This window comes from Hyposmocoma kahamanoa, unplaced genomic scaffold (assembly GCF_003589595.1).
Source record: "Hyposmocoma kahamanoa isolate Upper Pololo Valley unplaced genomic scaffold, ASM358959v1 87061, whole genome shotgun sequence".
NCBI lineage: Eukaryota > Metazoa > Arthropoda > Insecta > Lepidoptera > Cosmopterigidae > Hyposmocoma > Hyposmocoma kahamanoa.
The window spans coordinates 1-12,274 of NW_020654426.1; the positions used below are offsets into that span (position 1 = coordinate 1).

The following is a 12,274-nucleotide window of genomic DNA, read 5'->3' on the forward strand; positions in this document are numbered from 1 at the left end:
ACAGCCCGCGCGCTCCTGGGAGCCCGTTGGGAAGCCTTTAACTTGCCCACTTAGCGTGTGCGGGCTAGGTTTCTATGCGTTATTATTCTAAGGTTAAATGTTATATCGAGAGTGAGACGACGAAATTATAATACACATTAATTGTAATAACAAAATAAGGAAGACATTGTGATGAAACCTGCACATCCAAGGAGGAATAAACCTTGGATGTTCCCAATCTTCATTGGGCTAATGTGGCAGAACATAGAGCAACGCCATCGCCATAGATTTAGTGTAGAGCAACGCAAATGCTCCTTGGACGAGACTGAATGAAGTTTACACAATGCAATAAAAACATTTACAAAAACAAGGGTCTGCTGGAATTGTAAATTCAGCAAATACTTTTATTTTATTTTACTTTCTAAAATTATATGACCGGTCTATTTTATCTACACGTCAGACTGCAGCAATCTTGCCCTTGTTCGGAACAGGACAGATAATTATAGATTCGACATTCGCTTTTATGGATAGGATTGGAATAAAAGTCGGTGTAACACAAAGTACAATGTATTGTAGTGCGCGCGTGCTATTTGAACTTGTTGCTGCGCGGGCGCGCGGAGACGGCGTTCCTCGGCCGCTGCTGGCCGTGCCGCTCGCGCCACTCCGCCTCCAGGCGGGCGTACACGCCGCCTGCAACAGCGCACGTCTCTAAACCCACTCTCTCATTATTGACCACCTGCCACTAATTATTATAAAAATTGCTTCTATAATAATTAAATAACACCAAAATAATGGTAAGATCCACAAATCCCCACTGGTGGGAATCTTCGGGTTGGCCAAAAAGTCCGTGCGGTATCAAAGTATAAAAGATAACATTTAGAAAAGAAATATCAAAAATTAATTATGTATTGGTCTTAGAATAATAACGAATGATAGTTTCATATCAAACGAACTGTCACAAGTGAAAAAAAAATCAAATTCATGTAATGCATGTAGGCTAGTTTTAGTAGGTAGTAGGTTAATTTTCGGTTTTAGTGAATATTTATATGAAAATACAAGTTGAAACGCGTTACTTGCTTGTGGAATGTGATGTTAGTATCTATTTTATGTTTGTTTGACGCATTTTTACACTAATTTACCGCACGTTTCGTCATTTTTAGGTAAAATTCTTGAGCTGTTGACCTTGAGCACTGACGGCCCGCCCGCTCGTGTAGGCCCATTGGGAGCGCTTCAATTTGCCTCACTTAGCGTGTGTGGACTAGATTTCTATGCGTTATTATTCTAAGGTATTGGCATAATTTTACAAATCTCCTTTCATTAAAATCCTGTCTTTTACTTATAAAATACAGCTCTGAATGTCGCATGAAAATCGTGACCATAAAAAAATTGGAAAGAGCGAAACAACTATAGGCACACTCAACACATCTCAACCTAACAGCAATAATTTTATTACGGCTTTGTAAAGATGAATGCGGTTAGGCATTATTATAATGAAATTAAACTGGACCTAGTTACAATTCACCAGTCAACGTTTTTCATGAATTGTCACTTTAAACAAAAACTTTTAATTCCTAATTAGTGGAATTTTCAAGATAGTCTTTTGTAATTTGGTTTAAAATACGGTTCAAACTTTCTTCATCACTACCTATTTCTTTCTTCGTATTTTCTTCATAGTATACTTAAAATAAAAATAATCTTTGCAAAGACTGTTTCTAACTTCAAAAGTCCGTCATTTTTTTTCGCTGCAAATTATTATTTTTCTTTCTTTTTTTTTATTAAGGTTTTGGCAAAGCCATCAGCCTAAACATGAAGTTTAATTATGTTTCTGTAAATATGGCCGCCACAAAGAGGATAGGCAATTTGAGGCGGCGTGCTTGGATTGACTCGGGATTCCTTAGAACGGGCCGATACGGGTTTTTTAGTTCGAGATTCGTATAATTTCGCGTTTTAATCTTCGATTAAGGCACTATCCTATTCCACTTTAAACTAGATTTCACAAAATAATTGAAAGTCAAAATAAAAACGACACTTCCCTCCAAAAGGTCCAGAGCGAATACAAATTATTATTATTAAAAGGACCATAGACAATATAACATTTTAGAAGAAATAAGTTCTTTTTGTTTAAAGTCAGTGGCGTAGACCGCAGGGACTGTCCGGCCCACCCATTGCTTTCAACACGTTTGACCGGGCACAGTCAACTACGAAGCAGCCTGGTGCGATAAAGAAAGAGAGCCGCTCGGGTTACCCGGCGGGGTCTTGGCCTTGGCGGGGTGCGGCAGCGGGGCCGCGCGGCGGGCGAGGGCCGAGCGCATCTGGCGCGCCGCGCGTTCCTCGAAGCGCCGCTGCGTGTCCTGGTTGCTGCGCAGCGACAGCGACGACACCCACTGCCGGCCCGACAACCGCCGCGAGTGCTTGCTGCTTCTGCGCCAATCGCGAACACAATATGTCAACCAACACTTGCGTTCTACTCTTTACTTATTTCAAGACAATAATGTTACAAAAATAATTACAGAAACTTGGTCCCAACCGCGCCTTTAATGTTAGCCAAGCAATTCAAGGTATATAAGCACCATTATAATTATATTATTTTTGTCGGAAATAGCTCAGCATTTGGGGGCACGGAGCAGGAGGTCTACTCCCGTCTTTCGTGTCCCAAACAATTACTGTCAAATTAGTAATACTCGACTAAAACAAGACGTTTGGTTAAGATGCGAATGAAGCTTCATACTTGACATTTTTTATTTGGTCGAATACTTAGTACCTATTTGACAGTAATTGTTTGGGACACGAGGAACGGGAGTAGACCCCCTGATACAGGCTCCGAGTTTGGAGCCAATCTCAAACACGTGATCAAGCCCAGTTTATTGATTCCCAGCCATTTTCTAAGAATATACGAGTAGTGTCTAGGTATTTTACTAATTAACCTAAATAAATTGACAATGCGCGCGATCAGCAACTTATTTGGGTTAAATAATGAAATACCTAATTTACGACTCGTACAATGGACATAGCCGTCAAAATCTTTTATTATCTATCTAACGAATAAGTACAGCAGCTACCATCCGCGCTGTAAAGGTTGAACACTTACTTGGTCCTAGTGACCTGGGGCGTGGGCCTGGGCACGACCCGCCGCCTCGGCGCGTCCTCCTCGCTCCTCTCGCTGGCCGAGCTCTGCTCGCTGTCGTCCGACGAGCTGGACTGCTCGTCGCCGCAGTCGCCTGCCGAGTCTCCGCCGCCGATGGCGCCTTTCTTTGTAAATCATACAGTGTAATCAACTACCTTCAAAGTACGTTTAGTAAACACATTATCATATTGAATAAGACATTGGCATACAAAAACATTGGCACTGTAATGTAAAGGTATAATCTGAACTCGTGCGACTGCGAAGACCATTTCCTATGGAAATTAGCAATCCATTTCAAATTTGTGGGGCTGCTACACGCGGTCACTGGGGGACTACACCCTTCCGAAAAAATTAGTCAAATAAGTAATCCGCCTCTTTGTAAAAAACACAAAGCTTTTATTTTGGGCAAAGGGTTCACGACATAGGTAATAAAATATATTCACATCGACAAACGATAATTATTTTCTAAGATCTATCGATGGTCTAAACTCAGTTATCGTACCTCGGAAGGGACAAAGTGCAGGTTTACAGGAACAGAAAAATACAAAGAATAAATAAATAAAACGCCGTAACTTTTTCATTTTAAAAGCCAAGAGGTGTTGTCTTAGACCAAAATGCTTGAAATAAAGTCCACTTTTTAACGGACTTCAAAAAAAGGATTCTCAATTCTTTTTTTTGTATGTATACAAATTACGATTGCTCCGGCATTTGTAAACCGATTACGATAGTTATTTTTTTTTGCGGACACCAGCCTGTTAAACCAAGTACCAAGTAGTTCTTTTTTTGTTGGATTGAGGGTGTCTCAGTATTGATCCCATTTAAATTTGAAGAAAATATTCCACCCCCAAGGATGGCAAACTAGGGGATGAATCCGGTTTCGCATACTTTCCGGTAACCCATTTCAATAAAACTTGGCAAACAGATGTAATTCTAATAACATTTGGGGCCGGTTCTTTTTTTGGAAAAAGTTACAATTATATAAAATAATGCTTAAAACTATCTATATTAAATAATTATAAAGATAGTGTCTTTATTCTTGCTCTGATTTGAAAACTTGTCCCTTACTCAAACCTGATTTTTGACAGTTTGGTTGTAAGTGTAGTCAATTCTTGCCAGGTTAAAAAATAATACGGTTTAATCTATATGGATTGCGTACAAAATGAGTCGTGACCAGCCGCGGTTGCTGTTGCTCCGCGCCGCAGCTACCGTAGTTCAAAACATACCTTTACAATTGCTAGATTATCTGATGTCTGATGTTTTCGTAAAAAACAGATGTTTAATAAGCGTTATTTTCATGAAATCTACTGTCTTTTACGGACTAAAACTATAAACTGAAATCATCACATATATGACCAGAAATAGAAATGAAATGTTAATTAATTTGTTTAAAAACTATTCTGCCAAATCATTACGGTGACAACTGCGCTCCGATTAGCCAGTCTGAATTCGAAACAATTGACGTGTGTCGTCAACTGCTTCACTTCAAATCGACCAGCTTAACTTGAGCTTTGCTATAATGGACGAAAGATGACAAATTACGTATTTCATAACCGATGAAATGTGATTTCGTTTGTTTTGTAATTAGATGTTTTGCTGTTTTTCCCACACCACCGTACGGAACAGCCCCCCATAGTTAGAGATATTATCTTTATTACAATAAACATAGAATGTTTTTGAAATATACGGAGACTTACACACAGGTCAGTTGTTGGCGCTGTACTATTTCAGCATTCTAATTTGTGATTTCAGTGCAAACGAGAGTTGATATTTAAAAGTGATATGAGGCCCATTTGCCTGATGAGTTGCCAGGGCTGGATGGCCCTTATTTCGTCTCAACTTCTGGTTATATACTCGATGACTGAAGTACTAGAGTGGTATTAGTGAAAACAAATTAGTGCTTACATAGTTTACTCTTGCCTAATTGATTGACACGTTCATGAACACAGTAAATCAAACAGTACACTACAGCTACGGCTATTTAAGCTATTTTACCAAGGTCCTCTTCAAGTGGCAGCCAAACATGTTGTCCTTGGAGCCAGACTTACCTTGCTAGAACTTTCGCTGCTCTGGGTTTTGGGATGCGGCAGGGTGGACACCTCCGAGGTGTGCATGGTGGCCAGAGGACAGTTGCCGGCCAGCGACTGCGTCGAGGTCCGCAGGGCCGGCTGTAGCGTCGGCGACCCGGGCCGTGCACTCGCTATGTGAATTAGTTAAAACCCAACGTAGACGACGTTCAACGTTCGACTTAGTAACCGCCAATAAATGCTGTCATAAGTAGGTACGTCATCGGGGCTGGATCTTCGAGAAGTGGTCACGAATCCTTGGTAGATTCAATACGTAAATTATAAGTTAAATCGAGTTGTTTAACCAATACGATTAGGGTTACCATTCGGAAATTTGATTAGTCCGAACAAAAAGTCAAAATAAAATCGAGATTTCTTAAATTTTATTACAAAATGTTTTTATATGACTATTACTATTCCGCATTCAAACTCATATAAACAGATCATGGAATCGTTCTGTTGTTGGTACGGTAAACGTGCGTTATGGGGGTGAAGCCGCGTGGCGGGACTATTATGGACTTTTTCTTTTATTTTGGTTAGTTACTAATACACAGCGCAGCAAGAGTCTACATAATCGCAAGATGGATATTTTATATTCTGAAAATTGTCTCCCTGAGCCAAAAAATCCGGACAAATGTCAAATGCAGACACGCCAGACGGATGGTAACCCTAAATACGCTTTCGCACACCAGAATGTTATACAAGATCGTAGGTACCTTTAATTAAGGTATAATTGTGGAGCACAAAAGGCGCAAGCAAAATGGAGGCAAATCACGGCCACCTGTTCTTAAGTTCGTGTAAGCATCTTCTCAAAACTACACACATGAGATTTCGTAGATTTTTCATTATCAGTCATAAGCTTTTACAGACTCGTTTTCGGTAATTTTCTTTAAAACTCTATTTTTGATAGCTGCATCTTGCTTGTTACTTTCAAAGTCAGTTCAAGGTCTCTGTAAAAGCCTGTGAGAGTTACTACAACACTGAAACATTGTGTATTTACATGACTTGCTAAGAATTTGGAATTAAGCGTCATGAAGTCACATGGCTGCTACATATATTGCCAATCGAGTGTATATACAGCAAGGTATCGTCGATAAGTAATGTTTCGAAGATCTTCAATGCGATTACATGCATTGGGGTTTACATCGAAATTGTCATAACAGAAAACGTACCCTCTTAAGTAAATTGATCAAATTCGAAAAGCAACTTTTCTGGGAAACTTTGAAATTAATTTTAAAAAAAACTATTTTGTACGAAGAACATTACCTAATATTAGTTTTTAAATTTTTTAAGAGGGAGCAGAGGAAAAATTCCTAATCTTCGATTTGATTTTAGATGGGTATATCCACTTTAAAGTTAAAAAGAAAATATTGTATGAGTAACTATATATTCAAGCATAGACACTAATCAGAAACATAAAACAATAAAGTTTCCTCGATAGATAAAAATCACGAAATAACATCTAATTTTCACATTTTTTCGATTTATCCTCAAAATGCTACAGGTTATTAGGACAAAAATTATATAATTAATTATATTTATGCATGATCGACAACTGTTATTCCGCTAAAACGAATTTGGTACTTTTAATGTGCAAAATTTAACATCTCCTGTCGCGTGTCACGCGAACTTCAGGTATATATTTGTTTCACAAATTTGGGCGGAGCCAACGTCAAAACTTTTTTGGCATGCTCCCTCTTAAGTATTAAGTATATCAAATAGAATTTTGTCATATTTAACGGCAGTCAAATCGCATATTGACGGTGAACTGGCAACGGATACTATACCAATTTTCTAAAGATTTCACTTTTTTATACCATTTTGTATACCTCATACTCAGCAGCGTTACAAGAAATTCCATCTCAGATACATTCAACTTGTACTGACTGCTAACCAGATGCTATCTAAAAGACGCAAACAATTCTTTTCTTCACCTGTACAATAGTCAAAATTGAGGTAATACCGGTTGCCAGTTCACAGTCCATATTTGGTTAAAGCATACCTCTTAACTGCGTCGGTTCCTGAGATAGCTGCGCGGTGCATGGGGAGTAAAGCGTAGAACATCGTGCCGACCCGACACGCGCCCGACCCGCACCCGCAGTCAGTGTGTTTCACGCTTAACAGTTTACGTAACAGTAATGCCACGTTGCACACAGGATAATTTCATCAAGATTTTTCTGACGATATTCAATAGCAAGTTGATTTAAAAAAGCGCCAAATGACTTGTCTATTCATTTTAATTATCAAATAAATAGTTTTTTTTTACCGTTTCACGTATCAACAATTCTCTAATTTGGTAGGCTCTTTTTTCAATCAACTAGTTTTTTTATAATACTAAGTGACGGCACGAACAAGTCGCACGACACGAAATTGCGTTTGACTTCGCGTCGTCCGATGTTGTGGTGATTCCCTAAGTGTTGGATCCGATTTGGCAGCACGGATTCGCACTTTGGCTGATGATAACTTTTTTTTAATAATACCAAGTGACGGGACAAACAAGTCGTGGGCCTAGTGATAAGCGACACGCCTGTCCATAACAGTTGCAGTGCCACTCAGAGTTTTAAATCGCAAAGGTCTGAGGGGCACTGCCACTGCGCTCGTCACCCTGTGACATAAGTTGACAAGTCCCATGTGCTGGTAATTTCACCAGCACCCTTACCCTTCAAAATCAGAACACAGTAATAGGTAAGGTGGCAGTACTTCCTTGGACAAACTGTTTCACAAGGAACTCTACGGCTACTAAATTGATATCGTCAGAAAAATCTCGTCCAACTTATCCCGTGTGAAGCGCGACATAACTGTCACGTAAACTGTCACTCCCCCCGCACCGCGCAGCTACCACAGGAACCAACTTAGTTAAGTGGTAGGCCTTTTGTTCGTTTTTTTTTTATTCATTTTATCATTTCAATGCAATTGAGCTTCCCAAAAATATTATTTTTCAATGATGGTATAAGTGTAAATTCACTATTATTACTTGGCATGTTTTCGCATCGACGTAACACTAAATGTTAGAAGAGCACCGTTGCACGGAACCGCATTGTAAGACTCTTGAACACTTCTAACAAGGGCTTTGATACAAGTTAATCTATATAATATCTCACGGTTGAATTTAACGTTGCTGGTGTAGATCTTGCCGAGCATGCCCAACGCAGGCCGAGGCGGCAGCAGCTGAATTCCTTCCCACCAAAACACTTCTTTACACTGGAGACGACCGTTACTATCTTCGCCTGGCTCTGTGTTTTGAAATCATTTTCAACTTTTTTACGGCCCATAGACCCTTTTTTTTTTTTGACGGGGGGGAAATCTTAATGGATACCTCTGAGCCCAGGGAGACTCAGGGGTTATGTGGGGACTCTCCCTCCAGCCTGGAGGGCCTACCCCACTAAAACCCCCCCGGGTTTCCCTCTCGCCGGTTGAGTCGGCGCCGTGGGATCAGTGAACATTCACCACGACGCCACCCGGACGGCCCATAGACCCTACGAATTTGATTATTGATTTTGATTATACTGACGTGATTATTATATTTTGATAGAATAGAATAGAATATAATAGAATACGTCTATTTGCCAGAATACAGTAATTACAAAGGTCTTAAGTAAAATTAGATACATTGTATTCAACCTGCAAGCAGATGTGCAAATATTAATGGGATTCAATGTTTCTTTAATCTCTATACTTTCTAATTAATGTAATGAATTTGTAAATTCTAAGTATTCTTTATTACTACAAAAGCAATGTGTCAAAAGCCATTTTGTCAATTTTAATTTAAAAGTATGTCCTTGTAACAATTTAATTTCGTTTGGCAATTTATTGTAAAAATTATACACATGTTGAAGTAGTTATTATTATAAATTACTTTATGGCAACGAGGTTGGTATAAGAGATTCATAATTTTTGCTCTAGTTTGCCTTTGAATGACTTCACCGCGTGGTTTAAAATATTGAGGATGAAAGTTGACAAATACACAGATATCCCTAATGTACATGCATGGCAAAGCTAATATGTTCAGCCTTTTAAACAGCGGTTTGCAACTGTCATCGAACCACGCACCGCCAATTGCTCGAATACACTTCTTCTGGACTTTAAACGCTCTTTCTAAGATTACTGATTTTTATTGTAATGGTACAAATTACAGAAAAATGAATATTATTTGAAAAAAAAATCCGTAAATCTGCGTTCCAATTACAACTGTAGGTGCATTCAGAAAACTATAAATGTGTGATCGTATGAATAAAAAATAATAATAAAAAGGAATTTTAAAATAGAAAATGAGCAGTTTAATGACGGACATTTTGAATGCAGGAAGGCCGTCACGGACGGTACCTATTGTAACGGTTACGAAAAATATCATAATAATATCGTCAGAAAGCAGCATTGACCATTTGAATTTCGAAAAAAAATCAGGGAGTATAATGTTTTAGTTTTTCACAACTGTTTTAAAATATTCACGTCCTGTTCTAAATTCAGTTTTAAAACTTTAAGCTTAATTAAAATCAAAATTGAATTTTAAAACAAGACGTAAGTATTTTAAAACAGACGTTAAAATCTAAAACATGCTCCCTGAAATATTTTTCGAAATGACGCTTTCACCTTTTCTGCAAAACACCGAAGACATTATGTTCTACACATTAGGTAAATTGGCCTATTTGCAGAACCATTAATATTTAGCAAATAATTGAGGTCGACGAACTGATGAGTTGACACCCTTATGTGTTATTCATAATGACTCATGTGAATATTTACACAGATCTTTGTGCTTGAAAAAATCATCTAACTTCTTAGATACGGTGAAAAGGCAAAAGCTAGGTACCTCTAGCGACGAGTCGGGTGAGCCTTTCGGGGAACATGAGCTGTGGCGGGCGCATTCCGATGATGTCCCGGAACTTGAGGTACATCTCCATCACGGCCGCGTCCGCCGCCAGGCGCTCGTCTGGCGCGTGCTCGCGGAACTGACAGCCCTGGAGATGATGGTGACATTACAACATATCATTTCATACCCTCGGTATGATAATGCCTCACGTGATCAGACGTCTAATTTTTTTAATGATATCAAGTGACAGGACGAACAAGTCGTGCGCGTGGTGGTAAGCTGCCTGTCCATAACAGTTGCAGTGCCACTCAGAGATCTGATGCCACTGCGCCCCGCACTCTGAGATATAAACTCCACCACTAGCGCCAGAAATAGGTAAGGTGACAGTGGCATACTTCCCTGAATGACCTCTTTCACAAGAAATCCTACTGCTACGTTATTAAATTGTTTTTAACAGACGAAAGTTATAAAAATTATACGAACTAGGTACTTGAAACAAATTATGTATAGGTATTATGTGAAATTTTAGAATGCTCCTATTTAAGGCTGGCTTCACAGCTGTGCGAACGGTCCGTCCGCGGACTATCCGCCTGCGGGCCATCCGCATACGTAGAACCCGCAGTGCTCCGAATAGAGCATTGCATTTACTGCGGATATTCATGGAAGACAAACGCATAAAATGAACGCACGGGTGACTTGCGAGGAGTTCACACGAAGCGGAGCAAATCCACAATCCGCAATCCGCAATCCGCGTCATTGTAAAATGATGTTCTAACGGCACACGTTTTACTCCGCTTCGCTTTATGACCTTATTAAACCAAGGGTGTTTAGCACCTAATCCAGAGAAGCGTTAGCTTGAACTTACAGTGTTTCTGGAGATGGTCTCAAACTTGTAGGCCCGCTCGCCGCAGCAAGGGTACCTACCGGCCGGAAGAGGCGGTCGGCCCTCCAGCGCGAACATGTGAGGCGCTTGCGCATGGTGTGAGCACCATTCCATCTGCACATACATCGTGACTTACACACACCAACAACTGACTCATCATCATTGGTAACCTATCTCAAACTTGAATTTATTTTTTCCGAACTTCATTACTCTGAAAACGGTTCGACTTTTTTTCGTTAGTGCGATGACATTTTTGGTATAAATTTGCAACACAGAAATGTCTTACAACAGAAGAAGGATTCGCTCTGGACCTTTTGGAGGGAAAAGTGTCGTTTTTATTTTGACTTTCAATTATTTTGTGAAATCTAGTTTAAAGTGGAATAGGATAGTGCTATTGTGCCTTAATCGAAGATTAAAACGCGAAATTATACGAATCTCGAACTAAAACACCCGTATCGGCCCGTTCTAAGGAATCCCGAGTCAATCCAAGCACGCCGCCTCAAATTGCCTATCCTCTTTGTGGCGGCCATATTTACAGAAAAACTTTTTTTATGTTTTCGGCTGAAGGACTTTGTTTCCATGGCCAGAAATAAATTAATTAAAAAAAAATTACAACAGAAGTATCGTTTGTCCGAAAACCTATTATTAGAATAATTATTACACATACGTATTCTTTGGGCAGAAGTTTGTTTGGTCATCAAATTGTACCGTTGTACAATTTTACCATGCAGCTTACATTCTGGACTGTGCTTTACTGGTGCACACCAAGTCCACTTACGTAAGTTTCGTTCACTAAAGTTCGGCAGCGGCCGGCGTGTGCCAGAGCCGAATTTGTTTGCATTACCTAGATGGTACGACCCCCTCTCGTAGGTTCAAGTTAGGTTAGTATATGAAAAAGCCGCACGAGCAGCGGCCGGCGAGTGCCTGAGCCGACTTTGTTAGCATTACGGTACGACCCCCTCCTGTGGATTTAGGTTAGGTTAGTATATTAAAAAGCGGCCCGATCCGAGCGAGTCATTGACTTACAATTATATGGACGTCGGGTCCGCGCTAAAAAGTGTCCGCACTTCTAAGGCGCTAAAATCGTATAAAGAGCGCGACACTCCGCTTTAGTCTTCATTTGTTCTACGGACAGCGCGATACTGCGATGACATTACAATTTAAATTTCGAATAGGTTGACTTGGGACATTTTTTTCGTGGTTTTTGTATTAGACCCGTCGTCCATTTATTTGTAAGTCAATGGAGCGAGTGAAGCGAGCGACTACAACTCGATCAAATTAACCTGCACCTCGTTTACCATATTTTCTAAAGACGCGAAAGATGCTTTAATTTGACGAGTTGTATTGTGCGAAACGTTCATATCTATAAATAATAGGGGTTAAAGTATGAAATTGCCGATTTGTACTGAAAATCT

General features: G+C 39.7%; 1 protein-coding gene across 2 annotated transcripts; it reads right to left on the minus strand.

Annotated features, from left to right (window-relative positions):
• Positions 1-530: 530 nt before the first annotated feature.
• Positions 531-10,966, minus strand: LOC113235543. Of its 2 annotated transcripts, XM_026471272.1 has the most exons (7): positions 10,842-10,966; positions 9,977-10,124; positions 8,268-8,399; positions 5,149-5,300; positions 3,068-3,228; positions 2,225-2,400; positions 531-669 (listed from the first exon to the last, which is right to left on the minus strand). In XM_026471272.1, exons 1-7 carry the CDS (start codon positions 10,935-10,937, stop codon positions 566-568), a joined length of 969 nt encoding a protein of 322 aa, XP_026327057.1. In that variant the 5' UTR covers positions 10,938-10,966; the 3' UTR covers positions 531-565. The 2 variants fall into 2 exon arrangements, with proteins under 2 accessions (XP_026327057.1, XP_026327058.1); XM_026471273.1 differs by lacking the exon at positions 531-669 and having other exon boundaries at positions 2,089-2,400; positions 3,068-3,224.
• Positions 10,967-12,274: the final 1,308 nt, after the last annotated feature.

Coding starts and splice junctions, on each gene's coding strand:
- LOC113235543 (XM_026471272.1), bottom strand. CDS start 10,937: ATGTTCGCGCTGGAGGGCCGACCGCCTCTTCCGGCCGGTAGGTACCCT. Junction 2,401..3,067: donor CCCCAGGTCACTAGGACCAA/GTAAGTGTTCAA, acceptor CGATTGGCGCAG/AAGCAGCAAGCACTCGCGGC. Junction 670..2,224: donor CAAGGCCAAGACCCCGCCGG/GTAACCCGAGCG, acceptor GCGCTGTTGCAG/GCGGCGTGTACGCCCGCCTG.